At 40.2% G+C, this 27,796-nt stretch overlaps 2 protein-coding genes across 2 annotated transcripts; both read right to left on the bottom strand.

The window, feature by feature from the left end:
- Window positions 1–3,252: 3,252 nt before the first annotated feature.
- On the bottom strand, window positions 3,253–4,940 carry LOC145468461 (beta-1,4-galactosyltransferase galt-1-like). Its single transcript, XM_081452204.1, has one exon. It carries the CDS (start codon window positions 4,741–4,743, stop codon window positions 3,253–3,255), a length of 1,491 nt encoding a protein of 496 aa, XP_081308330.1. The 5' UTR covers window positions 4,744–4,940.
- Window positions 4,941–5,088: 148 nt separating this feature from the next.
- On the bottom strand, window positions 5,089–25,679 carry LOC145478213 (shootin-1-like). Its single transcript, XM_081456163.1, has 18 exons — window positions 25,483–25,679; window positions 25,312–25,364; window positions 25,072–25,132; window positions 22,364–22,458; window positions 21,351–21,425; window positions 20,753–20,834; window positions 15,214–15,290; window positions 14,293–14,374; window positions 13,335–13,429; window positions 12,880–13,026; window positions 12,265–12,319; window positions 11,680–11,778; window positions 10,700–10,823; window positions 10,332–10,390; window positions 9,471–9,556; window positions 9,016–9,078; window positions 8,367–8,658; window positions 5,089–7,941 (listed from the first exon to the last, which is right to left on the bottom strand). The coding sequence occupies exons 1-18, from the start codon at window positions 25,595–25,597 to the stop codon at window positions 7,892–7,894; spliced, it is 1,710 nt and encodes a 569-aa protein (XP_081312289.1). The 5' UTR covers window positions 25,598–25,679; the 3' UTR covers window positions 5,089–7,891.
- Window positions 25,680–27,796: the final 2,117 nt, after the last annotated feature.

Raw genomic sequence — 27,796 nt, 5'->3', positions numbered from 1 at the left:
TCCCCGTTCCTCGTTCCCCATTCCCATTCCCATTCCCATTCCCATTCCCATTCCCATTCCCCGATTCCCCGTTCCCTGTTTTAAAGATAGCCTTTTCAGTAAGACGAATTCTGAGGGGACCTGCTTTCAACGGACATCCTGTACTAAGCGGACACTAGCACGAGTCCCGAGGGTGTCCACTTAAAACAGGTTTGACTGTAGCTGGTTCGTGCTGAATACTGCGTTAATTAAATGCGGTAAAATAATGCATCGGACTGACCGAGAAATAGTTAAACGTTGCCACCAGATAAATTTTACACTACTTGAAAACAGTGAACACGACCCCCGTAAGTTTTGGAACAGTATGTGGCAGATTTAAATAGCTAGCAAAAAAAAAACCCTCATGATCATCGACCGAGGGCTGTTGAAGTGCTTTGCTTAGGTAAAGAAAGGAGCGGGCATAATGATCGAAATAGCTGCAAGCGACCCATAGTGTCACATTGAAAGTAGTCCCAGATCCCACAGATAGGAGGGGGAGAGGGGTGGGGGCAAGAGAGACTTCCGATCAAGCTTTTTCCTCGCCGGTAACTATGTTCTAAAATTGTATTTAAGTAATATATCGAACACGAAAGACCGTGTTTGACCACATTTCCAAACACCGAGAAGATAGTTGTTTAAACTTGATGAATTATTAATGAGTTTGAGAGCTAGTTTCAACAACCGTGATCCGCCGCAAGTGGAGGTCAAGTGCGTAGGGGAAAATCAGCGTTTATCGTGTTTTTGTTGTGATTTGAGCAATGTAATAAGCGAGTTTCTTTTATCTCTCAAACCCAGGAACAAGGCTTGGATATACAACTCTGCTACTATAACTTGGCCTGTCTTCCGCGTCCGAAAAAGGGAATATTCTGTTCAAAATTCCCAGATACAAAAATTCTGTTCGCAAACGCATTAAAACTAATTCTGAAAAGACGGCTTTTCAAGTAAGTACTGTTATCTTCAAATCTGATATATATTATTCGGGTACATTGTATTTTACACGTGGTAGTAGATGTAGTGGTTCCCACTTTTAAGACGCGACTTAGCTATATCACAATATTTCTTCAAATTGAAATAACCCTTAGATTGGACCTGACCTGTAAAGATAGGAAAGCACTGAGAGGTTCATGATAAACCAAATTAATTGGGTCAATGACTGACACATAAGCAAGCTTGTAAACTGATGAGCAAATAAGTTTTCCCACCAGAGCTCTTCCGTGTTAAATACACAGCAAAAAGGAACAACAACAACAACGACGGCGACAACAACAACAGAACAGCCAATCTTCACAGTATCGAATTTATGCTCAAGGCAAACTCAGACCCCACAAAAGACTGGGTCAGGAATATAAATGAGCTGCTGCAAACTTTATAGCTCAGCGGATGCGCATCATGTTTGCACCGGCAAAGAAAGGGTCAAACGTTCTTTTGATGGTATCTGAAATTGGACTTTCCTTATAACAGAATTGGTTTGACTCGTCTCGAATAGGGATACGTTTTTTAACTGTTAGTTAAGATCCGAGATCTGCAAAAAAAAAAAAAACCTGATAGCTGAGAAATAGGCTGAAAGTTTTAATGGCTGAGAAATCGCCGAAGATTTATGTGATAACCGATACACCCCCATCAAAACCCTTAGTTTTGAGTAACAGCACAAAACAAGTTTCACACTCAGTTATACAGAACTAGAGGTAGCCGGTACAAAGCGTGGGTAAACGTCTGACAAAACAAACAAGTCGCGATTAATTTTGGTTTTCATCAAGGTTTGAATTTGATTGGTTGAGTAAGTGGCGCGAGACATTAAGCGTACAGGAAGACAAAACCAAAACATTCTAGAATTTTTTCAACAAGCAGGTGGAGGCAGCTCTACCCAACCAAAGTTATACCACACCTTTTTCTGTTTGAATACGTTGAGAAATATGCTAGAATATACTGAAGACTGCCAGACTCAGTTTTTGGTGACGGATAACCCCTTCATCAGTGTTCGCTCCTCAAATTGCAACCGCTAGAGTTCTTATGTTTTCCGACCTTATGTTATGTTATCTTTTCGACCTTTTTATGTTTTCCGTCTAATATCTTTTACATTATAAACACCAAAACAAATCACTGCAGGCAATTGTCAGGTTCAACCGTCACCTGGCATTGCCTAAAAAAGCTAATAACATTTTTTCTTTTCGAGATCAAGTGTGTTTTTGGTTTAGTCTTTTGACCCCTCTGCGGGTATGCTCCGACTTACATAAAATATGAAGTTGTTGAAATTATTATTTTGTTTTCAAGGCCAAGAGCAATTCATAGCTAGAAAGGGGACTTCCGCAGGTTTAAAAGCTTATAAAAGAGAATAGTAACTAATTGAAAATAGCCTACATCTCCTTGTTAGAGACATTTTGTGCACTTCATATAAGTCTATATTGTTTTCGCATCGAATCCACAAATTTGTTCATTTTGTATATAAGAACCACTGGCCGGTGGTATGGAGTTTTGGTGGAAATAATTGTTGTGAGTTTTTCAGAATAATCTTGTGGCTTGCCCGCAGGGTGTTCCTTCCTATTAGGATTACGACGGTACTAAAATCTGATAGAATAAAAAGGCGCTTTGAAACACACCTGCCTAAATATGATCTGACTAACAATTGAGTACATAAGCAACGGAGAAGGGACATCTTACAATTGCATTCAGTATAAATATTAGCCCTTAATTTACAGTCTCTGTTGTGGTAACTCGAAAGTAATTAGTTTTCGCAAATGTTTTGATACCCAGTTTTGATAACCAGTATGATTTCCCTGAAGGGTCTGCATAAATATTTTATCTACTTCATGCGCGGTCAATACTAGTTTAAACATATATATAAAAAAAAAAAAAAAATTGTCGTGAGTAGATGTGTGATTTCTCCGCGATTTTTTTCACGGCGATTGCAGGGTGGAATAACTTCTTCTGCATAATAACTACGACAAATTATGGTCGAAAAAGAGAACTGAATATACAGCGAAAATTCAAGTTGTTTTTGGGTGATCTGGCTTAATGCTTTCCATACAAAACATTTACCGTTTTGACTGTCTTGTGGTAAAGTTAACAGCGTGCGCTCGACGGTTTTAAAAATCCCTAAGTGTTTTATAGACCTCGTATAGCATTGGAAGAAACACAATATACCTTTCAGAATCACGCCGTGTCCCACAATTTCCAGGTCTTTTAGTATGTCTTTTTGTATCAGTATTGAGTCAACTAAATTAAAAGAGTGGTCTATTAACTTGTAGAAAAATTATCAAGTTCTGCCTCAGTTATTTCAAAATTACGCTTTAGCTGTTCTCCATATTTTTGCATAGTTTTGTCTTCCTCGACGCCAGAACATTCTGGCGCCATTAAAGCATACGAATCATCGCATTTTCTGTAATGAAAAACCCGCGCTGTTCTCCAATTCACTTCATTTACAATGTAATAATCTTCTATCGGTTTGCTCACATGATGTACGCCTTGCTCGAATATTCTACGCGGATTGACAACACATTTAGTCCAAAACGGAGTGGCGTCTTTTGTGCGATGGAAAACCCGTTGCGTCAATAGTGGGGAGATTTGCAAATCTTCCCTTACAGGGTCAAATATGACACTCTGAAAGCAGTGACCGCAATGCTCATCTTGATGGATTTTCTCTAGCAAAGCGATCATGTTGTCTTGTTCAAGGGGCACGATAAACTCATCTAAATCATTGAACGCTACAAAATCAAGTTGACTCATAGATCGAAACAAGCAGTCCATAATAGACAGAGTCTGCCCAAAATAGTGGATATCATACTTGCCGATATAAGAGGGTAAATTCCACGAAAAAATGCGCGCTAACCCCTTATCTTCGTAATAATTCAATAACTCACGTACTTCCTCAGACACTGCAAACTCATAAAAAGTGAAAAGCGAAGCTCCCAAAATTTGCGAGAGTTCCAAAAACTCGATCAACCTGTCGACCAATATTTCACCATGCAACGGAGGAATACAAATTCCGTATTGCTTGCGCCTGACTTTCTCGGCACTGTGTTGATGGTCGATAAAGCCCACAGGCAACACAACCGAGTCAGAGCTTTCGTTTTGAGCCGTAGAAGTCGATCTTGTGGAGATGTTTATAAAACAGGGTGTACTGTCGAGTGTTGGCGGAAGAATACAAGAAGCTATATAGCCTCCAAAGTGCATGTAATGATTCTCGTTGTGTTGATAAAAGGAAGCGCTACTCACTGCTGTCTTTTGTTTTGCCGCACTTTCGAAGTGGCAAAACAGCGGCGGAGGATGTCTTGTTGAAGTCAACAACAGAACCCGAATGAAAGACTGAGTTTGTCGATCATCAAACCAGGCCGAATACACAAGCGTCCCTTTTTCAACTTCACGAAATCTTGACTCTTCCTGTGTTTCTGTACACGAGGATCCCTCTCTTCTTGTCATTTCTCTTAGGCTAGTTAGAAGCGAGCTACCAGTTTTAACCTGGTTTAATTTCATTGTTGTGCGTTCTTCGAGATCTCTGCTAGGACTCTCGACCAATTGACCATGATCTCTACCTTCATGTCTAGTCAACGTTTCTAGGTCATGCCAGGAACGTGTCTGAAGGCTGCCGACTCCTTCACGAGGAGTCGCTTGTAAAACCGCGGAAAGTTGAAAGAGCAGAAATAAAAAAAGCCCTGTGGCGAAACACACGGAAATCGCAAAGATATTCGTTCTTCTGCAATAACGCACACCGCAAGTAAACTTCCTCATCGCAGAATTGTTTGACTGGATGGGACTCAAAAAGATGTGACCGCGTTCAATATACAATACACACTACTTTATTTTGTCGAGACAAAAAGATATTTGTTTTTGACCAGGCGTGAGGTCCCGATATGAAAATATTGACCGACTTCTGTTTTTGTTCATTAATGCATCGAAACAAAGTTGAGGTCCACTTATGAACAAAAACATGAAATAACGATCAAAAAAAGAATTCTAGAAAGTTCTGTTAAAAATGGCAAGCGCTTGAAAGACCCACATGAAAAATAAAACTAGACTGTTCGACTAGCCAATCGGATTTGTGGGATTCAGTTCATATCTGGACCGCGCTCGAGGTAGACAATAACGATATGAAAGTTACACACTGCGGGATACCAACCCAAATCTGAAAACCGATCAAAATTTCGCTGAATAATTAAGTTAATGTACTCGGTGGACATTTACTTAGTTATTAAGAACTCCGGGAGTTTGCTAATGACGTGCTGTTACCTGATATGGAACCCTTCTCAATGGCTAAAAGCTCAGTAGGGGGAGATATCGGCAAGGTCAAGGCTTTAAAAAAAAACTTTACATCATTTTCTGGGCTTTCATAAACAGACAAACACGGAAAAGTTTCATTATGAAGTACAACAGTCGAAGACCTTCGGCAGAGTCAGTTATCGACAACTTAAGTTAGTCGATATCTATTCGTGTTCGATGAAGCTCTTCCTCACATTAACCTAAATTTCAGGTGAGACTTTGTTTAAGAGCTTTTTAACTATCGTTTTAGTAACGCTCTGCGCATGTCAAAGTACTAAACTGCAACCTCGTTCTCAGGCTCTATCTCCTCAAAGACCAAGGGAGGTAGAGGAGAGAGAGCCTGGGAACAAGGTACGTTGTCGAAACCGCTGCTAATACTAACGATGGTTGCTTAGTTGTCGACAACTCTCTCGCTCTATTTCTGGAAAACTAGTAGACTGTCGACAACTATTTGTCATCAACAACTTACGAAGTTTCAGTTTATTTGTCGATAACCATTCTTTTTTACTTTGTTAACGATAATTTTCTTTGCATGCTAGCAGTTTAGTTACCTGTAACTTGTTGTTATTTACAGCTAACTAGTCAAGGATCATCAACCTAAAGGTAATCCATTGCCATATGTTGTTCCTTAGTAACAAATCTCCAAACAAATAACAGTTAACTCTCTCTAAGACTTAACCATGTCATACACTTCCTTGTTTTTCTTTTGCGCAGACATTGTAATGAGTGAAATCAAATCAGAATAGCCATAGCAAGCCATTTGGTAGATTGGCACTTCACATTGTCGTTTTAAACTTGTAGCTTGAGCGAAGTCAGAGTATTTTCATTTTCAGATAACTATTCGTCGTCTACAAAAACACATGTTGAGAACAATAAAACGTTGACAAACCTGTCGGAGAATGTTTAACTTTATTTTACACAACCTTAATTTGCGCACAAAACTCGGCTTGACAAAAAGTACTTCGAGGTTCTGGCTTCTAAACAGGCAACACACGCCGCTATTTAGTTACTCCCAGTTTAAGATAGTTGACTGTTTCTAGAAATTAATGTGTAAGCATTTCATATTTTAGCTACATCTAATTATATACTACTAAAGCATACACAGAAGCTTATGTCTACATGGGAACTTTTGAGTGTACATTTCCACTATTTTCAGTGCAAACTTTGATTTAACACACCTCCATTTTTATAAAAAATATTTCAAGATATTCCCTAGGATCGTTTCCATGGGACACTCTCCTAAGGGGCTCTCAAACAAAGGTTCTGCGGCAACGCACCACCTAAAAAGGTACCTCAATCTAATCTTAATGTAACTAGCGGGCTGCTTTCAGCTGCAAAAAAATTTCGGTGGAGTCATCTCACCCTATAATTTGTAATTAGTCGAAATCTGATAAGTGACTTCATAATATTTTCTTGGGTTTCTCTTTTCATATCTTTTGATTTCGTTTAATTTTATCAAGTACAAAAAGCGAAATATTTTCACATTGTAAAAAAATAAAAAGATAAACAAGCTCAAAGGCTTCTAGTTTTTCAGCTTTTATGATTGTATCCAATGTTTTGGCGTAACGTTTCTAATAGTGACGATATTTTTTTTGTTTTATTATTGCATTTTTTTCGGACTCGACTAAGCCTGACTTTCCTTAGCGACGCAAGCACAAGCGCAAGTACAAGCGCAAGCACAAGCGCAAGCACAAGCGCAAGCACACGCGCAAGCACACGCGCAAGCACACGCGCAAGCACACACGCAAGCAATAGGGATGACCCAAATGAAAACGAAATTCGACGCAAACACAAGCACAAGCAAAATCATCCGAACCTTCGAAACTGTTTAGGCGCAAAGTAATCTGGATGCAGCGTTTTCTTGGCCAAACATAACCACGTGTGGTAATATCCTTGTGCTTTTGTTATGCCTGAGCGGTATTTCGTTTTCACTTGTTGCAGCGCAAACGCAAGGATAAGCACGAGGGCAAGAAAAAGGCAAAATTTTGATCCTTGTGCTTGTTCTTGCGCTTGCGCTTATGCCTGCGACAAGGCCGTCTTCACGGTGAAACAAGAATTGCTGTGCTTGCGCCGGTGCCTTCGCTTGTGCTTGCGTCGCCAGTGAAAACCTGGCTTAAGCTCGCAATCAATTCTCATAACTGCATTTAAACTGTTTCCCTCGAACACTCCTGAGAAAAGAAAACCAACAAATACGACTTCTTTTCTCTAGACTTAAATATAAGGCATTCTTTTACAATACAAATAGCTGTTTTTTTTCTTTTGACTTTGATGTTCTGAACTGTTGATGCGATATGCATGTTAAACATTACTACAATAGTATTTTGCCTCTCAAGTTCTAGCAAGACCTTGTGTTAAAATCCTAGGTTATCAGGAAATGCAATTTGTCAGTCACGTGTTTACAGAAAACATTATCAACCAACAAACGCATTCTCCGAGATTTCGGACGTGTCACGTAACACTTCTACCTAACGTAGAAAGTTGCGTGACGGAGGGTGCAACGCGACACAAATTCACAAAATAGCCATCTATCATGTATTGCTTTTTTTTAAAGTTAAACACTCATAAAATGGGTGTCTGTAAAACAATTCAAAATCTTCCCCAAAACCTCTATTTGTCTCACTCATGCCGCTCCATTTTCACAAACGCTTCCATCCTTTTTCTCTGGTTCTTCTAAAATAAAGCAAAGTTAGGAAATAAAAAATATTAGGGGATGTGGTAAATCTCTCTGTCTCTCTGCCCGTTCCAGGCTCATTCTTTCTCCCGTAAGAGGGGCGGAATGGCGACAATTCCTAGAAGCGGGGCTACTGGTAGACTGGGCAGACTACAAGAACCAAGATACATAAAATTCAGAAACGATATACGTAGTAATCACACACTTAACGAACTATTTGCGTCTCTTATATCAAAGTGAACATGGTTGGCTCATTTTGGTGATGAACATCAGAAATACTAAATCAAAGTGATTGCAGTTACACCAATTAAAACAGCGGAAAAAAGTGCAAAACCCAAAGAGAACTCTTCGCGAAGGCGTCGCACTCAAAATCAAGGGTAGGTTAAACTGAAGAAGCACAAAGAATAAAATAAACACCTCTCACCTTTCTCTGCGGCGGCTTTTTGTCTCTGTAGAATCCTCTTCAGCTCTGCAGTAGCCTCGTCTTTCGGTCGTTCATCAAGAATGTCTCCGGCAGAGTGACTTCGTGGTTTTCTTAAAGTCACTTTTTTTAGTTCGTTGTTATTATTCTCGGCTCCTCCTGATGTCCCTCTACAAGATTCAACATTGGAGCTCAGTTTGCGCAGTTTGATGTTTGCCCATTCAACTCCTGGTTCGTCTGTGGGTGAGGTTATTCCTGGGCCGACATCAACGCTTGGATTTCTCTTCAACGATTTCTGCAAAATGAAAATCACAAATAAAGACCGTTCTTACATCCAAGTTAGAGTCGGACACGCCCTTTACTTTGCTAGCAAAACGGTCCCCCAATTTACAGAAATACTGGTATTATTTACCCGAATAAACAAGAATTGTTAGTCTATATTTATTGACGTCGATCGAATTGGCGCACACGCTTGTTAACCAATCGAGGAACGTGTGATTCATGCACATGGCTAGCTGTATGCATCCAATCACAAATCTCGTACTAATGTTAAATTTTATATATTTGAAAAGCCCAATCAACAACTACGAGAGACCAATGGGGTACTGTAACGACAACTGAATGAAAATTACGAGACATAAAATTTACCTACCAGCAAATTCCCCAAATCTGATATGGCATCTGTTTCGTCGCTTTCGTTGCTTCCACTTGAAGGCTAAAAACAAAACAAAGCTAGTTAATATGACATTGTTTAGGTCATGATGGATCCAACGTTTAGTGTGTGGACAAAACCCTAGTGTGTGAGTATTCAATTGAAAGCTATTGAGCAGTAATTTCATGTGATACTTTTTATTATAATGCATATGTACAAGGCGATTCAACCGTTTCTATAAATCTGTTGCGTAGTAACTTTCATGTGGTAGTATTTATGTAGTAAAAGTGTCGGGTATGTAACTATTTCAATAAAAACTAATGAGAGGATTCCTTCTCAATTTTCCCGAGAACAAAATGTATCCTTTACTTTGGAACTCTTAGCTTCGCAAGGTAGAGAATATATCACACTCAGAACATTACTATTTAAACCATCAAAGATAAATCCATACTTACAGTTCTGACAGGCTTAAGCTGTATGTTACCAGTTTTTATTCTTTCCATCATTTCAGTCATGGCATTAGCAAGTGGGTCTTTTGGACCTAAACAAGCAATTAAATTTACTATCAATATTGCTTTATAAACAAAGCAAATTTTGAGTACAGGCAACAGTTTCTTTAATTATTTCTATTTGCTTAACGTACACGTGTTCTACCGACGAACGAGCCGATCCAGCCTGGGAGACTGAGTGACTGAATGACCGAGTGACCGAGTGAATGGGTGACGAAGTGACCGAGTGAATGGGTAACGGAGTGACCAAGTGACCGAGTGACTAAGTAAATGGGTGACCGAGTGACTGAGCCACCAAGTGACCGAGTGAATGGGTGACCAAGTGACCGAGTGACCAAGTGACCGAGTGACCGAGTGACCACGTGAATGGGTAAGCGAGTGACTGAGTGACCGAGTAAATGGGTGACGGAGTGACCAAGTGACCGAGTGACTAAGCGACCAAGTGAACGAGTGAATGGGTGACCAAGTGACCGAGTGACCGAGTGAATGGGTGACGGAGTGACCGAGTGACCGAGTGAATGGCTGATGAAGTGACCGAGTGACCGAGTGACTAAGTGAATGGGTGACCGAGTGACTGAGTGACCGAACGATCGAGTGAATGGGTGACCAAGTGACTGAGTACCGAGTGAATGGGTGACCGAGTGATCGAGTGAATAGGTGACCGAGTGACCGCGTGAATGGGTGACCAAGTGACCGAGTGACCGGGTGAATGGGTGACCGAGTGACAAAATGAGCAAGTGACTGACTGACTTAATGACTGACAAATGGACGTTTGTATTTTTTATGACAATCATTTTCTTTACATACCTTTGTTCCGCTTTAGACTGTCCTTCTTTTTCTTTGGTCCCACAATGTTCATGAACTTCCTACATTTCAAACACCACATGTCCCTTGATCAATAACATTACTCACTCTGACTACTATCTACTGTCTCGCTATTACATTGTTAACCATTTACTCTGGGCAGCGAATCAAGAAATATCAAGCATTGAATCGATTGTAAACAACTGACTGAAAATCAGGGTTTGAAGCAAAAAAAGGAAATGGAGGAATCCAATAGAAAAAAGACTAATTAAAGTGAAGCATATCTACCTATAGCGGGAAAAATAAAGCACTGTCTCTAGATCTGTAGGACTTTAAACACATCGTTGTCATTTCATATCAATTCGACTTACTTGATAAGTTGAGTGGGAGGTGGTGGAGGAGGGGGAGGGGGAGGGGGTGGAGCAGCTGCTACTGGCGGGGGTGGGGCAGCTGCCTGTTTCTGTGCTTCTTCTAAGCTTTTCTCCAGCTCTGAAACTATAAAGACAAAAAGTAAACTCAGCACAAGATGAGAAGCCTGTACAATACCTGCAAAGTATAGGATTCTCTAATCTATAGACCCAGGGGTCCCTCTCACAAGCAAAGAAATTAAATGATTCCTTCTCTCTTCTAGTGAAACAAACACAACTGCAGTGTGCCTGAATATGAGCACATTTGTGAAAAAAAAAGTACACACTGTAACAGTGGAAACCAATCGCCCAACAAGAAAACATGCACAAAGTAACAAAACTAACACACGATGAACGTAAGACAATATACATGCATCTGAAGGGTAACCTTAAAATATGAACACTGAAAACAGAACAGTTCACTCTTTACTACTTGCTGACTTGGTAGCAGTAAATGAACCAAATGCAACACGGATTTGGAGAAGAAAAAGTCTATTATTTCCATTGGCATGTGAATCAGGAATCGTACTACCTACTTCCCAGCTCAGTAATGAACAAAGTAAAGACATCGGTTCCCCATTTACTGGCGCATTACATTACAACGAACTCTAACTCTCCCCAGCAAAGCAGAAAGAACATACACCTTGTTCTAAGCTCTATAACTCAATATCGCCTCAAACAGATGAGATAATCCAGAACTCTTTAAGACTTGTGTAATGTGACTATTGAGGCAGGGTTTATAGCTCAGAGTCTGATAAGTGTTACAACTGGGCAAAAGATGGTCTTCATCACAAATGTTGTTTGACTTGTCACGCAGAATGTCACAGATCTATCAGATATACTCCAAAACATTGCGTGACAACCCAGATAACGACTGTAAGTGATACTAAGAGCTTAAGGAGGTAACAGGTTCCCTTTAAGACGGATGGTATAAAAGCAAATACCTTTCTGGTTAGCATCAGAGGCTTTCTTCTCTGCATCTGCAAGCTGCTGTTCTAGAGACTCTATATGCTCTTGTGCCACCTGAAGCTTCCCTTCTGTCACTGTAATTAAAAATAGCAAACGTACGTGAGCCCACACAGAGAAAATGTCTTGCTTAAAAAGGTTTCCAATGGGTTTAGAACTCCCGGAAAACTGGGTTACCAAAGGATTTACAGGGAGTTTGCCACGCGTTTCAAAAAGAGTTTCTAAATCGTTTTCAATGAAGTTTTCAATCAGTTTCTAAAAGATTTTTTCAGTGTTTCCAAAGGGTTTTCAAAAGTATTTCAGTGGTGGTCCAAAAGTTTTTCGAAACACTTTGAAAACTTAACATGATCATTGCATCTAGTGATTGAATATGCCTACAAAAACATCAATTTTCACTTCACCACACTGAATAAACTAACATCTGCAAATTTAAGAAACTGACTTCTTTTGCCTACAATGTGATCCAGCTCTCGGTACCCCAATACTATACTATGTTAATACTTAGGTCTACAATTTATTCTGATAATATCAGTCTTAGATTTTTTCAATGTAGCTTTACTCACCACTGATATACCCTTCGTCCTTGGAAGCCTTCATTTCTTCCAGAAGATCCTTTATCTGCAATTCATCAAACAAAGAGTTTTTACCTATGGTACAAAATGCACCATTAAAAATAGGTGTTAAAGTTTAATGATGCTATCAATTTAGATAGAAGCTTTCCAACCCCGCCTTTCTGCAGAACAAATCTGCTAAGTGATCACATCAATGACGTTTGCTGTCTAGAACATTGTTTTATTTAATGAGTTGAGCGATGCGAGTGTGGAGCATGAGAACGGATCTTTCCCCAGCCCCACCCTGTTGCGTTTTAGTACGTGTATCCCACGCGCCTGGTTAATAGTTTGCTAAGCTTGCGATCTTGACGAACTCAAGAGAAAATAGGGGGTCTGTGGACAGACTAAAATTACATCATACTTTACTATTTAGTGCACTTGATCAACAATGAATTTCTCCTCACAATGTTAAGTAAGTAAGTAAAGTAAGTAAAGACTTTATTTTATACTGCAAGAATAAATGTTAATACATTTCAAAGCGAACAGGTAAGGAGAAACTACCAAATCTGTGAGTGGAATTAATAGTTTGATTAGAAAATGAAGACCAGACTTGCCACAGATTCTCACCTTTTCTTCAGATTCTGTTCTTTCTTCTGCAAGCTTCTTGTTCAGTACACTGATCTCTTCCAGTGCTTTCTTCAGTTGTTCATCTTTGCTTGTTGTCTCAGAGATATATTTCCTTTGCTGATCCAACACATCTTTCTCCCTTAACACCTGTGGTTGTTTAAATTTCAAGGTTTTTGGAATTCCCAAGAGATGTAAAAATCTTTACATTGATCGACTCTCCTAGGAAATCGTTCCTGTAACATTGTTCATAGCACAACACCTTAAACGTTGTGTGACAACAGCACTCAGGAAAATGGTGGATTACCTTGGGATTACGGGTATGCAGTGCGTGTGGAGAGCTAAGAAATGGAACCCTAAACATGCATTGCAAACCTATAATACTAAGTAATGTTAAAGTTACACACAGCTCACTGCAATTAAAGGTTGAAGTAATGTCTTGAACCAAAGTCACTAACCTCTGCTGCATACTTTTCAGCTTCAAAACGACATTGACTTTCAAGAGCATACTTTTGTTGCAGGGTGCTATACTCTTCAAGGGCCAGTACAGAAACTGAAAACAAAATGCGAATAATGTACTGGTCTGCATGTATACAGCAGGAGAATGAGAACTTGGGGATGTCATGGAATCAGGTGAAACAGACCACACAAAACCAGGTCCAATGGAAAGCTGCAGTGGAGGCCCTATGCTCCAGTTGGAGCAAAGAGGACTATGTCAGTCAGGTTAAGTCTGCATACATGCCAAGTGGCCCATCAGGCCAGAGCTTATCCCGGTTTCTGTAGCACGAAGGGACCAGGAATATTTCTACTCCCCCCTGGATGGGATGCTAGTCCATCGCAGGGTTACCCCCAGCATTAAATTCACCAGTACCAATTTGTACACCTGGGTGGAGAGAGTCACTGTGAGAGTAAAGTGTCTTGCTCAAGAACACAATGCAATGTCCCCAGCCAGGGCTCGAACCCAGACCACTCAATCCAGGGTAAGGCACACTAACCATGAGGCCTCTGTACAAACTCGAGATATTTGTTCTCTGCACTAAATATAAGTTTGATTAATACAATGTCCCTTCAGAACTGTTAAGTTAAAAATGTAAGTGTAAGTTACAAGTTTGTTGAAAACAAATTTCTTGCACTTTCCCCTTGCAACTGAGATTTACAGAGTACTTTTCAATAAACAACGGTTAGTGCATTGCACTTCAGGTCAAGAAGTTTGATTTAAACCTGTTCCATGTCCTGGTTTATTTTCATGCACGGTACCATAACTCTGACAGTGCCTTGATCTCAACACCTGGAGAATCAGATGTAGACATTAATGGCTACTGTTAGATCTTTGGGCAACATGAAAAAAGCAGTGATGGAGCCCAATGTGCAAATACCAACTAAACCGTTCATCTCTGATTTGTATTAAAGAGTTACCTCTGTTTAACTGTTTGAACTGTTTTTCATTTGCAAACAGCCTCTTCTTTGTACTTTCATGGGAATGTTTTTCTTTGTTTAACTGAAAAAAAAAACAAACAAACAAAGCCTACAAAATTTGGTTGTGCAATATTTTATAATATAATAATATCATAATTATTACATAATGCAAAGTGGATTGAAGTGAGTTAAGAAAAGATAGCAATTAAAGTTCCCATTTGTGACATAAAAATGTGTTGCTCCAGAAAATATCCATATACCATCCAAGAAAGATTTTTTGTTTGAATCCCCGCACCCCTCTGACAATTCCAGTTTAGCTCCATACTTTCCCTTAAGAATCTTGGCTTTTGAAACCCCCCTCTCCCTTGGTATTTCTGTTAACCTTTCTTGGGGTGGACATAGATATTTTCTGGAATGGCACCACTAAAACATATAATAATAATATGCTATTCACAGTGTTCATGAGGCCAGTTTTGGGACCTTAACTACTGGCTACATGTACTGAATGTAGGATGCCTACTACCAGGTTAGCTCAGTTTATTGCACACTGGAATTTAAAGACAGAGTTTGTGACTTCACACCCTAATTGGTCCTGATCAGACTTGATGGTGATGGAATTGATGGAATTGAAGAAACATCTCTTGGGCTAGAATGCTGACACATTGCCCTTGTCTGTTATTCTAGTTTGACCAGGATAGAGGACCTGCATAAAAACCAGCTAAGGCTGATGTGGCTTCCTCTCTAAATATTGTAATTTATTTTTACTTAATTCATACAATGAATTAATATATTTTTTAATCCAAAACAGTAGGTAGGGATATTAGAAGAACCATGACACTCTTTAAACTAAGTAGGGGGCATACAGCACTGCATCCAGGTCAATTTTGCACACACTAAAATGGTGACGTTCAGTCAGCTGACCTTATTTTGTGTGGCAGTCAACTCCTCTTTGGTACTCTTCACCTCATTCTTTAATGATTCCACTAAACCTTTCAGTTCTAACAAAAATATGAATGCAAATATTTACAGCATTTCAAGATATAAGGCAGTACACTACTGTCTAATCTGACTGACTACATTTAAAGCATGATAGTTGTGTAATGGCTGGAATCAATGAAAAAAGTATTGTTGAGATAATTTTGTTCCTGTTTTAAGACATGAGTATGGTCTAGAGATCCCTAATTTACCGCTTCTATGTGCAACCCCTGCCCAGTTACTGAACACAATATAGCCAATTTCAATATAATAAAATTCTAACTTGACGCCAAGGCTTAGGGGATTTACAAAGCAAAAAAAATCATTTATTCATCCTATGACCTTGATGTGACTTCTTTTGTTTTATTCCCCTAAACCTTGGGGGCAAGTTAGAATTTTATTTGAAATTGGCCATTGTATCAAGTTGTGTACACGACCATGTGCAGGATGATATGAGAACTTTATTCGGATCACACGTAACTCGATATATCGTCATTGCACAATCACTACGAATAACAATCAACCGGAAGAGGCGTATATTGTAACATCTCCCCTTTTATCAACGCATAAAAAACTAAACTTTCTCTCTAATAGCATCTTATTGTTCATTGTTCTGAAACTGTAACTGTACTATAAAGGTATGAGAACTATGGTCCATGTCCTTAACACACGTAGTCCTGGAATCTCACGGGTGGTTTGATAGTCCTAGAACTCAATCTTAGTGCTGGTGGACTGGGCACAGGACCGGCTGTGCTGGACAGAGAGTCTGTGGGCGGTGACAGGGCTGTTTCGGGGTCATCCTCTGATGCTGGTAGTGCTTCTGGAGTTGGCTTGATTGCTTGTCTATTTCGCCGCAACACTTCTCCGTTGGCTTCTACCAGGTAAGATCTATCAGAAAGCTTCTGTAGACAGGTTCCCGCTTCCCAAGCCTTGCCTCTGTGGAGTGGAGCAATGCGTACCTCCTGACCAATGTCGAGGTCCGGTAACACTTTGACATTTCTATCATGGTAGCTCTTGGCTTTCTGACGTTTCTGCTGGATTTTGTCTGGCACTCCTTCAGGGACTTCAGGATACAGCAGGTTGGTTGCTATGGGAACTAGTGTCTTTGTTCTTCTTGACATCAGCCGCTGGACTGGGCTTGACTGTATTTCAGCTGTAGGGGTATTTCTGTAGGACAACAAACTTAGCCAGGGGTCTTTGTCATCTTTCAGGGCCTTCTTGAAGAGACTTTTGACAGCTTTGACTGCTGATTCTGCCTTTCCGTTGGACTTTGGGTGGTAAGGAGATGAGGTGACATGTTGAAACTCCCACTGTTTTGCGAACTCGGCAAACTCTCTACTGGCGAATTGTGGTCCATTGTCAGAAACCAAGATATCCGGAATACCGTATCGACTGAACTGTACTCTCATGAACTTGATTATGGCTGACGAGGTGGTCTGCTTGAGAGGGCTGACTTCGACAAAGTCGGAGTAATAATCTACAAGGACTATATAGTCCTTAGAGTGAAGCGTAAACAAATCTGCGGCTAGTCGACTCCAAGGCCTGTCTGGAATCTTGTGAGTCTGCAGTGGCTGTTGAGGGTTACTCGCTTGATACTCGGCACACACATCACACTTCGCTACTGCTTCTTTGATGTCACTGTTCATGGCTGGCCAGTAGACTCGATCTCTTGCTTTTCTCAGGCATGCTTCTATTCCAAGATGACTGGCGTGTAGCCGTGATATCACCTCGGTTCTCAGCGCACGAGGAATGATAATGCGCTGGCTTTTAAAGAGTATGCCATTGTGCAGTGTGAGATCTTCTCTGAAATTCCAGTACTCTCGGATGGATATGGGAACTTGTTCTCTTGTGTCAGGCCATCCCACGAGTATGGTGCTCTTGAGTGTCTGCATTACAGGATCGTGTTCTGTGGCTTTTTGGAGTTGTGCTAATCTTTCACTGGTGATCTTGACTGTATCCAATGGGTTAATTTCTTCAAGTTCTAGAGCGAACACCTGAAAGTCATCGTGAGGCTGATCGTCTTGATTCTTGAGATAAGCTCTTGACAGGTGGTCTGCTACATACATTTGGGATCCTGGTTTGTACGTCACTTCTAAGTTGTACCTTTGAAGTCGCAGGAGCATTCTCTGTAGTCTGCTTGGGGCTGCTAGGAGAGACTTCTTAAAGATGGGTTGTAGCGGCTTGTGGTCAGTCTCAACAGTGATTTTCCCTCTTCTTGTAATGTACTGGCTGAATTTGGAACAGCCAAAGACGATGGCCAGGCACTCCTTTTCTATCTGTGCATACCGTTGCTCTACTTGTGAGAGTGTTCTGGAGGCGAACGCAACTGGTTGTCCGTTTTGCAACAATGTAGCTCCGAGGCCCTTCTCGCTGGCATCACACTGTAGGGTTAACTCGGCATTCATGTCGTAGTACTTGAGCACTGGGTGGCTTGTCACTAGTTTTCTGATCTGCTCAAAGGCTTCATCGTGCTGTCTGGACCAAATGAACCTCGCATCCTTCTTGGTCAGTTCTCGTATTGGTTGGGCAATCTCTGACAACCGGGGAAGGAACTTGGCGAGATAGTTTACAAAGCCAAGAAGACTGAGTGTTTCCTGTTTGCAGGTGGGCTTGGGCATTTCGCTGACAGCTTGCACTTTATCTGGGTCTGGTTTGAGCCCTTCCCTGGAGAGGACATGACCCATGTACTTGACTTCTGGCTTTCGGAGGTTCAGCTTCTTGCTGTTAAACTTCAGATTAACCTTGCGTGCTCTTTTCAGAAGTTGAAGCAAGTTTTTGTCGTGGTCTGCATTGGCTTCCTCCAGAGTATCACCAGACCCTATCACCAGAATGTCGTCTCGTAGCACTTCTACGCCCTCCAAGTCACCAAGGTGCTCATGTAGTTTGCATTCAAACTCCTCCGGTGCGGCACAGACGCCAAACGGCATGCGGAGGTAGCGGTACCGGCCCATGGGCGTCCAAAAGGTGGTCATTTTGCTGCTTGTTTCGTCCAAACTAATCTGGTAAAATCCATCCTTTGCATCTAACGTTGTGAAGACTTTGGCGTTGCTTAGCCGTGGAAGGACTTCTTCTAAGGTTGGCATCTGGTATTTTGGCTGTTTTACTGCTCCGTTAAGGTCCTTGGGATCTAGACATATTCTGATTTTGCCAGGCTTGGCAACGACGACCATACTGCTGATCCAATCAGTGGGTTCAGTTTCCTTTACTAGGATGTTCTTCTTCTCAAGCTCTTCTAGTTTTGCTTTGACTTCTTTGTGTAGCGTGACTGCAATGCGTCTGGGTGCGTGATGCACTGGCGTGACTTCTGGGTCAACTGTGAAACTTGCTTTGCCAATGTGTCCGAGGCCTTCAAACACGTCTTTAAAGTCAGTGAGGACCTTTTCTTTGGTGAGCAGTGGTTTGGTTTCTTGAATAGTGTTAACTAACGTTGTCGGCTCACAGTTTATTTTTAGTAGTCCTAGCGTTTCACAAGTTTCTGCGGACAATAACGGCTTGCTGTTTCCTTCTACAACTTGAAACTTGAGCTCGTGCTGTTGCTTGTTTTCTTTGAGAACGTTGAGTTTCACTTCTCCAAGTGGTTTCATCACCGAGCCATTAAACAAACGGAGTGTGACCTTGCTTGTTTGGAGAGCCGGATTTCCGTTCTGGCTGATGACTGACAGGTCGTGATGAGTTAGAACATTCCACGTCGCTCCTGTGTCCAACTGACAATCCAATTTTGTCTTGTAACGAGCGTTAGCGTCGTAGAATTCGAGCGAGGCGAAGAGCTGTTTCCCTTTGGCTTGCACTGACGAAACTTCTTCGACTTGGTATAAGAATTCATCGGAGTCTGTTTCCTGTTCGTCATCGGTTTCCTCGGCTATTTGTTTAACTTGTCGTCTAGGAGCTGATCTGCATACTGACGCGAAGTGGTTGGGCTTCTTGCATGCTTTGCATTCATGGCCGTAAGCCGGACAATTTTCGAGGTTGTGTCTCTGTTTTCCTCCACAATTAAAGCACTGCCACTCTTTTCGCATTGGCGCTTGATCTTGACGTTTCTTGGGATCACGTTTCTTGGGATCACGTTTCTTGTGATCACGTGAATTGCGTTCTCGAACAACACGGACCTCCTCTGTGGCTTTTTTTTCGTCTATCTTCATGGCTTTTAGCTGGTGGCTTGCAGCTTCGCTTGACCTACAAATGTTGAGGGCCTTGTTGAGATCTAGAGTTTCTTCTTTCAGGAGACGCAGTTTTGTTGAACGATCCTGTAGACCAATAACCAATCTGTCTCTGATCAGCTCGTCTGTCAGCATTCCGAATTCACACGTGGATGCGGCCTTTCGCAATCGGTTAATGAAACTATCCACGGGCTCTTCGAGGTTCTGTGTGCACATGTTGAATTGGTAGCGCTCGTAGACTACATTTCTCTTCGGTTTGAAATACGACTCTAACGCCTTAATGCATTCGCTTATGTCGTCTCGCTCCTCGGGGCTGAGTTTCAGGTTTAGAAATATCTGCAAACATTCCTTGCCCATTACGGAACGAAATGTAGCCAGACGAATCTTCTGTTCTTGCTTGTCGAGGCTTGTGGCGACTTCGTAGTCTGTCCACTGTTGCCGAAAGAATTCCCAATTGTTCACTGCATCGCCCTTGACGTTCATCGGCGAAGGAATCGGGAAATTCGACGTAAATGTAAGCGCACGTGGGGCACTCGTCGACGGTTCTGTCTCTGGCATCGTGTAGAGCGACTGTGTTCCTTGAAATGAGTGTAATACTCGTAGTAACAGCAATGGTCGGCCTATAGAGGCGTATTCACTAGTATTGGGGTAGTTTTACTTCTGACACCATGTATCAAGTTGTGTACACGACCATGTGCAGGATGATATGAGAACTTTATTCGGATCACACGTAACTCGATATATTGTCATTGCACAATCACTACGAATAACAATCAACCGGAAGAGGCATATATTGTAACAGCCATATTGTGCAAACTCCATGATGAAACCTGTATTCCAACATACATGTTCAGTATAATAAGAGTTAATTAGTGAAGGATAGCAATTGGACACTTTGTGGGTCTGGATGTGCAAAATAGGTTTGGTAGTGCAAAGGAATATGGCACCAGGAGAGAATGTTTATCTTGTAACTGTTGTGTAACCAAAACCAAAGTAATCACATCTGGCCAATCAAGAAGCAGCCAAATATTGCAAGATGCCACATAATGTAATCAGGGCTTGTATACCATAGTAACAGGCACTTGTGGCAATGAAGCACAAAAATATTCAGGACTCTAGTAATTGATTGGTTTTCATTTTTGATCCTGTCAGCTGCGACAACATGCCTGGTCTTGTCAGCTAGACTAGTTCTCATGACCATTCAAATACAAACAATCACAGAACCGAACAGAAGGTGACCATTAAGCAAACAAAAAATACTTTGATGGTATGTGAATCCACAACTGCTCTTGAACAGTGATTACAGTTTTTTGAACTCACTAACACACCTTTGATTTCTTCTTGAAGAACTGCACTGTCACTTAAAGATTGTTCATCAGTTTTAAAAACCTCAGGGGAAGACAGCTCCTCCTAGTAAAATATAAAAACAAATGAGTGCAAACAAAGTCAATAGTAAAATATGGTATATAACAATTTTTTTGAGAATTATTTTGGTGAAATACTTCCAATAATTTCAATTCTCAACATTATTATGATTCTTGCCATAAATGTAAGATTCTTGCTAAACTTGCCTTGATGCTCTGAAGAACTGGAATAAATTTTTGTAAAAGATATTGATCTCTGCCTTAACTTAGTCAAGTGTCTTTTTCTCACGAAGGCTGATTTTCCCATGAGCTCTTTTTTAATATTTCATTAATTATGCTAAATAAAGTTAATAATAAAACAAATAAATCAGAATTACATCAATTCATATGGACACCATTAACAAAACCACAGAGGGTATCTGTTATAAAAAAGGCATCCATACTAAGCTAGCAGGTGAATGAAAGGGGCTAAAAACAAGGTGTTCACAGTAAGTGTCTGCAACTTTAAAGCGGAGACTGACTTTATGGAATAAACCAGAAAATAAAGAAAAAAAACACATACCAGATTCACTTGTCCACCAACTTGTGAGATGAGTAGCTGGCTTTGACGCTTGAGCTTCTTGTTTTCTTGAACCATCTGTGGCATTACATGTAAATATATTATAAGTAGATTGTTTTCATGCAACAGTTTGGAAGCAAAAATCATTACTGCAGGTATGAACTGTATATTGGCTGGCTTGTTCATGTATATGTCTGAGTATCAAGGAATGATCTTAAACTGCAATTTTTGCAATTAAAAAACATTGCAACAAGCTGGCAGCAAAACATGTAGTATTCCAGGTGAAGCTCATGCTCCGAGTGCCTATTTCATCCAGGAATGTAACTGGGATTATCAGTGCACCCTCCACCCAACCTCTAGGGTTATTGGTCCCTTTGAGTGAATTTCAATGAAAAAATCCCTTGGGAATGATTGAGGGAGCACAAGCTCTTTCCCTCTGACTGATTCCCTGTTGATTTAAGCCAGTCTTGTTTGAAATGCACTATGAAACAGGATACATGGACCTGAAACAAAACCCTCTGAAAAAATTGAGACATCAAGAGATACTACCCAAGACAGGTGTCCTAATGTAAAGTTGCAACAACCCTCCATACTTGTGTGCGCCAACCTTGTACTTCACCTTTCAAAAACACCCAAATTCTACTCAATCAATTGTTATTTTTTTGCTGCTGTCAATAATTTAAGTGGGTCCTGTTGTGTGACATCTGATGTGTGGGTTGTGATTGGAATTACTTGATCCATTTTGATTGCTAATCTTTTTTCAAGATTCCTAAAATGTTGGCATATTTATGACTGATTGCAGCTCAGCAAACACTCAGTCATCAGCTAGGTTTTGAACGTTTGAGATCACATGTCATGGAAAATCATGCATTCAGTAGGTACTGTAAAACAGCACAGACTGACTGATTATAAATTCAACACTTTGGGCTGTATTCTGCTATGATTAGTTATTTCTATTTAATGAAGTAATAAATTTATGCTCTTAATTTATTGTAAACAAAATAATAATGGCTCACATTTGTGGCAAACTCCTCTGCCTTATTCCTGCAACTTTGCTCCACCTCAAACTTCGAATGCAGATTTTCATACTCAGATAAGGCAAGGTTCGAAACTGTTGAGTAAGAAAAGAACGAGTTCTAAAATTAGCAAATTTAATAGTCTTTAGTTAGTATTTTCCAAAGCAGGTGATTACGTACACGTAAGGACCTGATTTTATAAGACGGAAAAGGTAATTTAAATATCGCTTTTGGGGCACACCCAGATATTGCAAAGTCCCAGCCAATTGTTTTTGATCCAAATTATGTGGCTTCCAAAAAATTAATATAATTCATAACCTGCCCAAAGAGGTATTGGATTGAAACCTCTCCACCATCCTAACCATCTGGACAATTCGGTTTCCCTTCATGCTTTCCTTTAAAAACCTTTTTAGCATATTCAGTGCCCTTCCTCAAGCTGGGCATTGACATTTAGAGGAGCCATAAATTGCATCAATTATTTTGTTTTCAGTTGCAATAGAAATAGTGTAACAGAGTAATGTCCTTTAACAGGGCAAAAAATTTACAAATCAGCTTAAGCTTGATGACCATGTGAAGAGGTTTACCATTAAGGACTACAATCATGAGTTATTTGATCTTGAGTTTGAAAAAGTCTGGCAGACCATTTCAACCTTGTGCAAAATTCAAGATGGTGCCGCGTGGAGGCAACTGTGGTGGTCGAAGGAGACTACAGTGTTTCCACACAGTGCATCTAGCCTGACCGCCAAATCACAATTTTCTTTAGTTAGAAATCTATTATATTCATATCTACAGCTTTCAACTGATGTATTGAATGCAAAATTCTGGGCAGATATGCTGGAGAACATAACTTATTTATTTGAAAGATTCAGAGCATGCTGCATTGATCATAGTACTGTTACAGTAGAAATATGGCACGATTTTGGAGTTATTCAATGTATCTGAACTTTAAATCATTATGTATCACAAAATCTGCATTCACTTAGCTTTCAAACATTTGGTATATTTAACTTGGAAATCTGTGGCGATGTTATGGAGGAAGAAAACTGAGATATTTATATACCCCAACTTCACGTACTAAGCCTTACTTGTCTTCATTTCACAACTTATGATGTAACCACTGCAAAAAGAGTTAATCATTTCACAAGAGATAAGCCCGCTTTACAGACCAAGCAGAGTTTTCGTCTGCTCATTTCCTCAGAAGTCTCAAAAACAACAAAATTTTAGGCCCACTTCCTGCCCTCTTAGAATTCCTGCTTCCTGCCCTTTCCCCTTCCACCTCCTGTACCCCTTCTCTACCTCTCCTTTACCCCTCCCATGTCCTACCCATATCCCTCCTGTCCCTAATTTCCCAGGCTTCCACCCTCATGTCCACCCCCCCCCCCCCTCCCCCTGTCACCCCCACTGAATTACAAGTGGGGATTTACTTACAAAAGATTCTGACTCTTGACCGGGAAAATTTAGTTCTATTTTTGGAAAGATCATCTGTTGCAGGAGGTGATCACTTATTACAAGTGGCCACTCTGGGAGATTCTGGGAGATAAAGAGAAATAGAATCACAGCCAATCAAGGCTAAAATTTGTGTTAGATTTCTTTCTCCATTCAAATGTTACTGAATTTAAATTTAAATCTAAAATTTTATCTGTCCTCAATGTAAAGGAAGTCAATACATCTTTCACCAATGGTAAATTGAATTTTTAAAGAATAATATTTACTTGATTTCTCCACAACACAAATTTTAAAGAATGTTTTCGAATTAAATAAGACTCTGTTGAAAGGATGAAAGATAACCTTTGACTTTTACACAAATTCTCTACTCACTAATTTTCTGTCTCTACCTTTTAAGGTTTAACGAAGAAAAATATGGCTAGGGATTTGATGAAATGTTGTTTGTTTACGATATGAGCTTTTGAGCTTATGCATGGTAAATTAAAACTATGACAAAAGAAATGAAATGAAATTAATCAGCACAAATATGGGAAAAAAGAGGAACTAATTTATACATTCAGTTGAATCTTTGTATACAAATTGAGAATATCCCAGAGGGTACATGCATGTAAAAATCTCTTTTATGACACTGCAAATTATGTTGTATTAAAATACTCACGGCTTTCAAATCAAACATAGCTTGAACAATAGGAAATTTGTTTACACTACCTTACTATCTGATGCTTAGCTAATTGACTTCCGAAGAGAAATAAGTAGTGTATTCTTATATTTCAAAATCAACAATTTTAGCACACGCTTAATAAGCTAGAAGAACGTACATTAAACTTTTCTTTGAAATACTACTGTCAGTAAACTTGCTGCTTCTACAGAGTTGTTTGGTCGTAAAATTCTGAACAAGCACCGTTTAAAATTTCACCTCACTGACCAAGATACAACCGCAATGATAAAAGGAGCCCGATTATTTCATTATTTTGCAATTTTGCTCACGGGTATGTCTTCAATACCACCAACATTCTCTTGACCTCTAAAATATGCCTTATGTAGCAGGCATACAACAATGGGCTTCTATACGATATTCCTTATATCATTTGTTTGCCTAGCCTTCGCATTTGCGCTGATATAAAACGGGAAGTAGCAGACTGTCACTGATGAAATATCCTCTCCATGTTATTATCAGTGACTCGGATTTCACGACTTTCGAAAAGTATTCAAATGCAATCTTCTTTCCGTCGAAATCTCATGAGCAAAACTCCCGTTCCTACCTTCTTTCAGTTTCTCCAAGTCCCCTTTGGCTTTCGAATATTTCGCCTCCTGCTCTTTGAACTGAAATAAAAAAGAAAAGGAAATTCACAATGATTTAATATACACGGATGACTGCTGAAGGTATTTGGGTTTTAATTGGAAGCTCGCTGCTTCTTTATTCTTCAATTTATCAAGAACCAGCTGCAGTTTCCCAAGATGAAAAAAAAAAAAAAAAAACTATTTCCATATAATACACTTACCTTTTCAAAGTAATCCTGACACTTTTTCTGCAGATCTTCGAATTCAATGACCGCTAAAAACGAAAGAAATCAATAACACGATCAATCACTCGAAAAAGTGCACAGCTGAGTAAATGAAACGAAGTCGCCGACTTCCTTGTCAGATTGTTCTCGGTATAGATTACCACCAACCTCTTTGAGATAGCCCCTTAAGGTTTCGGTAATTTCTATCTAATACTTCCAACCTCTTCCGGGTTTCGTGTAAGTCGAGTCCATACGCCTGTGAAGCATTTGAAGCATCCGCCATTTTTCCTTCGACAAATTTTTCTTGTCACACAACAAGACGTAGTTTGCATTAGTGATCACGTGATAAGTAACAACATCCGGTGCAAAACGCGGAAAAGACAATTTACGAAAGGGCAAAAACTGACACAACTTTTATATAAATAAAAACGTTTATATGATTGATATTAAATGAGAGATTTTCAAACCACTGAGCAACTACCCTGCATTTCTTTATAGGGAGTATCGACTACAAGAAATTTTGGAAACTCAAATCGTCCAAATACCTCATCCATGACCAGTGGATTGGTGCTAACATAACAAACCAGGAAACTAAGCTACCCACTTACTAGTCATTTACAAGATGGTTAATGTTATACCTCCGGAGGGGGGTACTCCCAGAAAAGTTGGGTGGGGGTGTGCGACCCACTTCCCAAAACCCTTACCCTATTTATGACCAAACTCTGCGATTTTTGCTACCCTATTTATGACCTGGGGCCCGTTTCTCGAAGGTCCCGAAAAGTTTTCGCACCCGAAAAGAGAAAAGCCGTAGCAAAATCTCAAACCTTATGACTACAGAGCTGTTTTATGCACATATTCTTAATATGAGCAGAGGTTCTCTTCATACAAGAAGTTTCAGGCGTATACACCTCTCTGTCTTTAACACCGATTAACTAAAAATGCTTTTGCGGGCCCGAAGAGTTTCCGGGGTTTGTGACCTGTTCAAAAATTCGATACCCTATTTATGACCGTTGCGTCTGGCACAGTTGCCCTAAACGTAAGCTATGAAGGGCTTTTGTTGACGGTCTTATTGATAATGATGAAAAAAATAGCTTCTTCTAAGAAACATGCCTAATTCAAGACTAGAGTGCTAAAACCATTCCCTATTTAAGACCAAAATGGCCAAAATCGATACCCTATTTATGACCAAAATGGCTAAAAAACCCTACCCTTTGGGGCCGCACATACCTATATAGCCCATGTAAGGGAGTACCCCCCGGTGTTATACACCCTTTGATCAAGTGGGCCTGCATGAAAAGGCACATTACAGCTCAGAAATAAATATGAACTTTGACATACAAAATGCCTCAATGAAGATACATAGGCACGCAATGTGTGCATGACTGTTTACAGTTGACGTCAAATAACCTAAAAACCCCATTGAGAAATTCGGATCTCCCGTTCACCGGCTTAACACGAAACAAAACTGATTTTCCCTGGATTGGTTCTAGATTTGCTTCTTACCGACCCTTACCATTAACTGCAGTTTTACTCTCGAGATTCGAGTCCTCTATATCTCGAACCTCGAAGCCATTTTTTAAAGTCATCTCCTTTGTAAATTTTATCCTCGGTAACACGATTGTGGGGATGCAGCAGCCTAATGGTTAACCTGCGGTCATATCCTCCCTCCCTATACTTTTTTCCCCTTCTCCTTTTCCAAAAGAAAAAATGAGCATGTTTGCAGCAGTTTACCTAATGGTTAGAGAGATGGACTCCGGATCGAGCGGTCCAGGTTCGAGCCCTGGCCCTGGCTGACCTGGCCGTGTGATGTTCTTGGGCAACCCAGGTGTATAAATGAGTACCAGGGAATTTACCACTTTTTGAGTGAAACTGTCGTCAGCCATTTCATTTCTCTTTTTCTTTGTCCACAGTACCCACGGCCCCACTCCCTTGCTTTTGCCCTCGTTCAGTCTCTCGTGGTTTTTATTTTGGTCTCGCCCAAACTAAGTGAGAGAAACTCGGTAAAAGATACATATGAGTAGACTGGTTGCAATTATGTTCTGCTCTATCCCACCATATAGTACTGTTTTGTTTTTTTCCTCTACTTTGTTTTATTCCCTTCACATCTGTTTTGATTTACTATGTTGGGAAAAGAACGTTGAAGTTTCAATCTTTCTCACTAATGGACCAGAAGGAAACAGTACACTCATCGTTTTATTCTCTACATTCTAATTTCAGGTTATTTGTTGCCTACACTGTTAATCTCCTAAAACCTCCAACTCCTGATAACTTGAACTTGTCTTGAATTGATTTCCCTTGAAGGTTCGAGTTATCGGGAGTGCACTGTACTTAACTTGCACTGTGCTGAGATAAGTGCAATTACCAAGCCGTGTGTACGCTACTTTTGTTGAATATTAAACAAAAACAAACATTGCGCTATGTTTTCGCATCCTAACTAAAATCTTCTGTGAAGATTTTCTTGATAAATCCAAATCTTTGTGGC

This window comes from Orbicella franksi, chromosome 2 (assembly GCF_964199315.1).
Source record: "Orbicella franksi chromosome 2, jaOrbFran1.1, whole genome shotgun sequence".
NCBI lineage: Eukaryota > Metazoa > Cnidaria > Anthozoa > Scleractinia > Merulinidae > Orbicella > Orbicella franksi.
This window is presented reverse-complemented; position numbering and strand designations above follow the sequence as displayed.

Coding starts and splice junctions, on each gene's coding strand:
- LOC145468461 (XM_081452204.1), bottom strand. CDS start 4,743: ATGAGGAAGTTTACTTGCGGTGTGCGTTATTGCAGAAGAACGAATATC.
- LOC145478213 (XM_081456163.1), bottom strand. CDS start 25,597: ATGGCGGATGCTTCAAATGCTTCACAGGCGTATGGACTCGACTTACAC. Junction 14,375..15,213: donor TGACTGCCACACAAAATAAG/GTCAGCTGACTG, acceptor TTTTTTTTTCAG/TTAAACAAAGAAAAACATTC. Junction 7,942..8,366: donor AAAAGCCGCCGCAGAGAAAG/GTGAGAGGTGTT, acceptor GCTTTATTTTAG/AAGAACCAGAGAAAAAGGAT.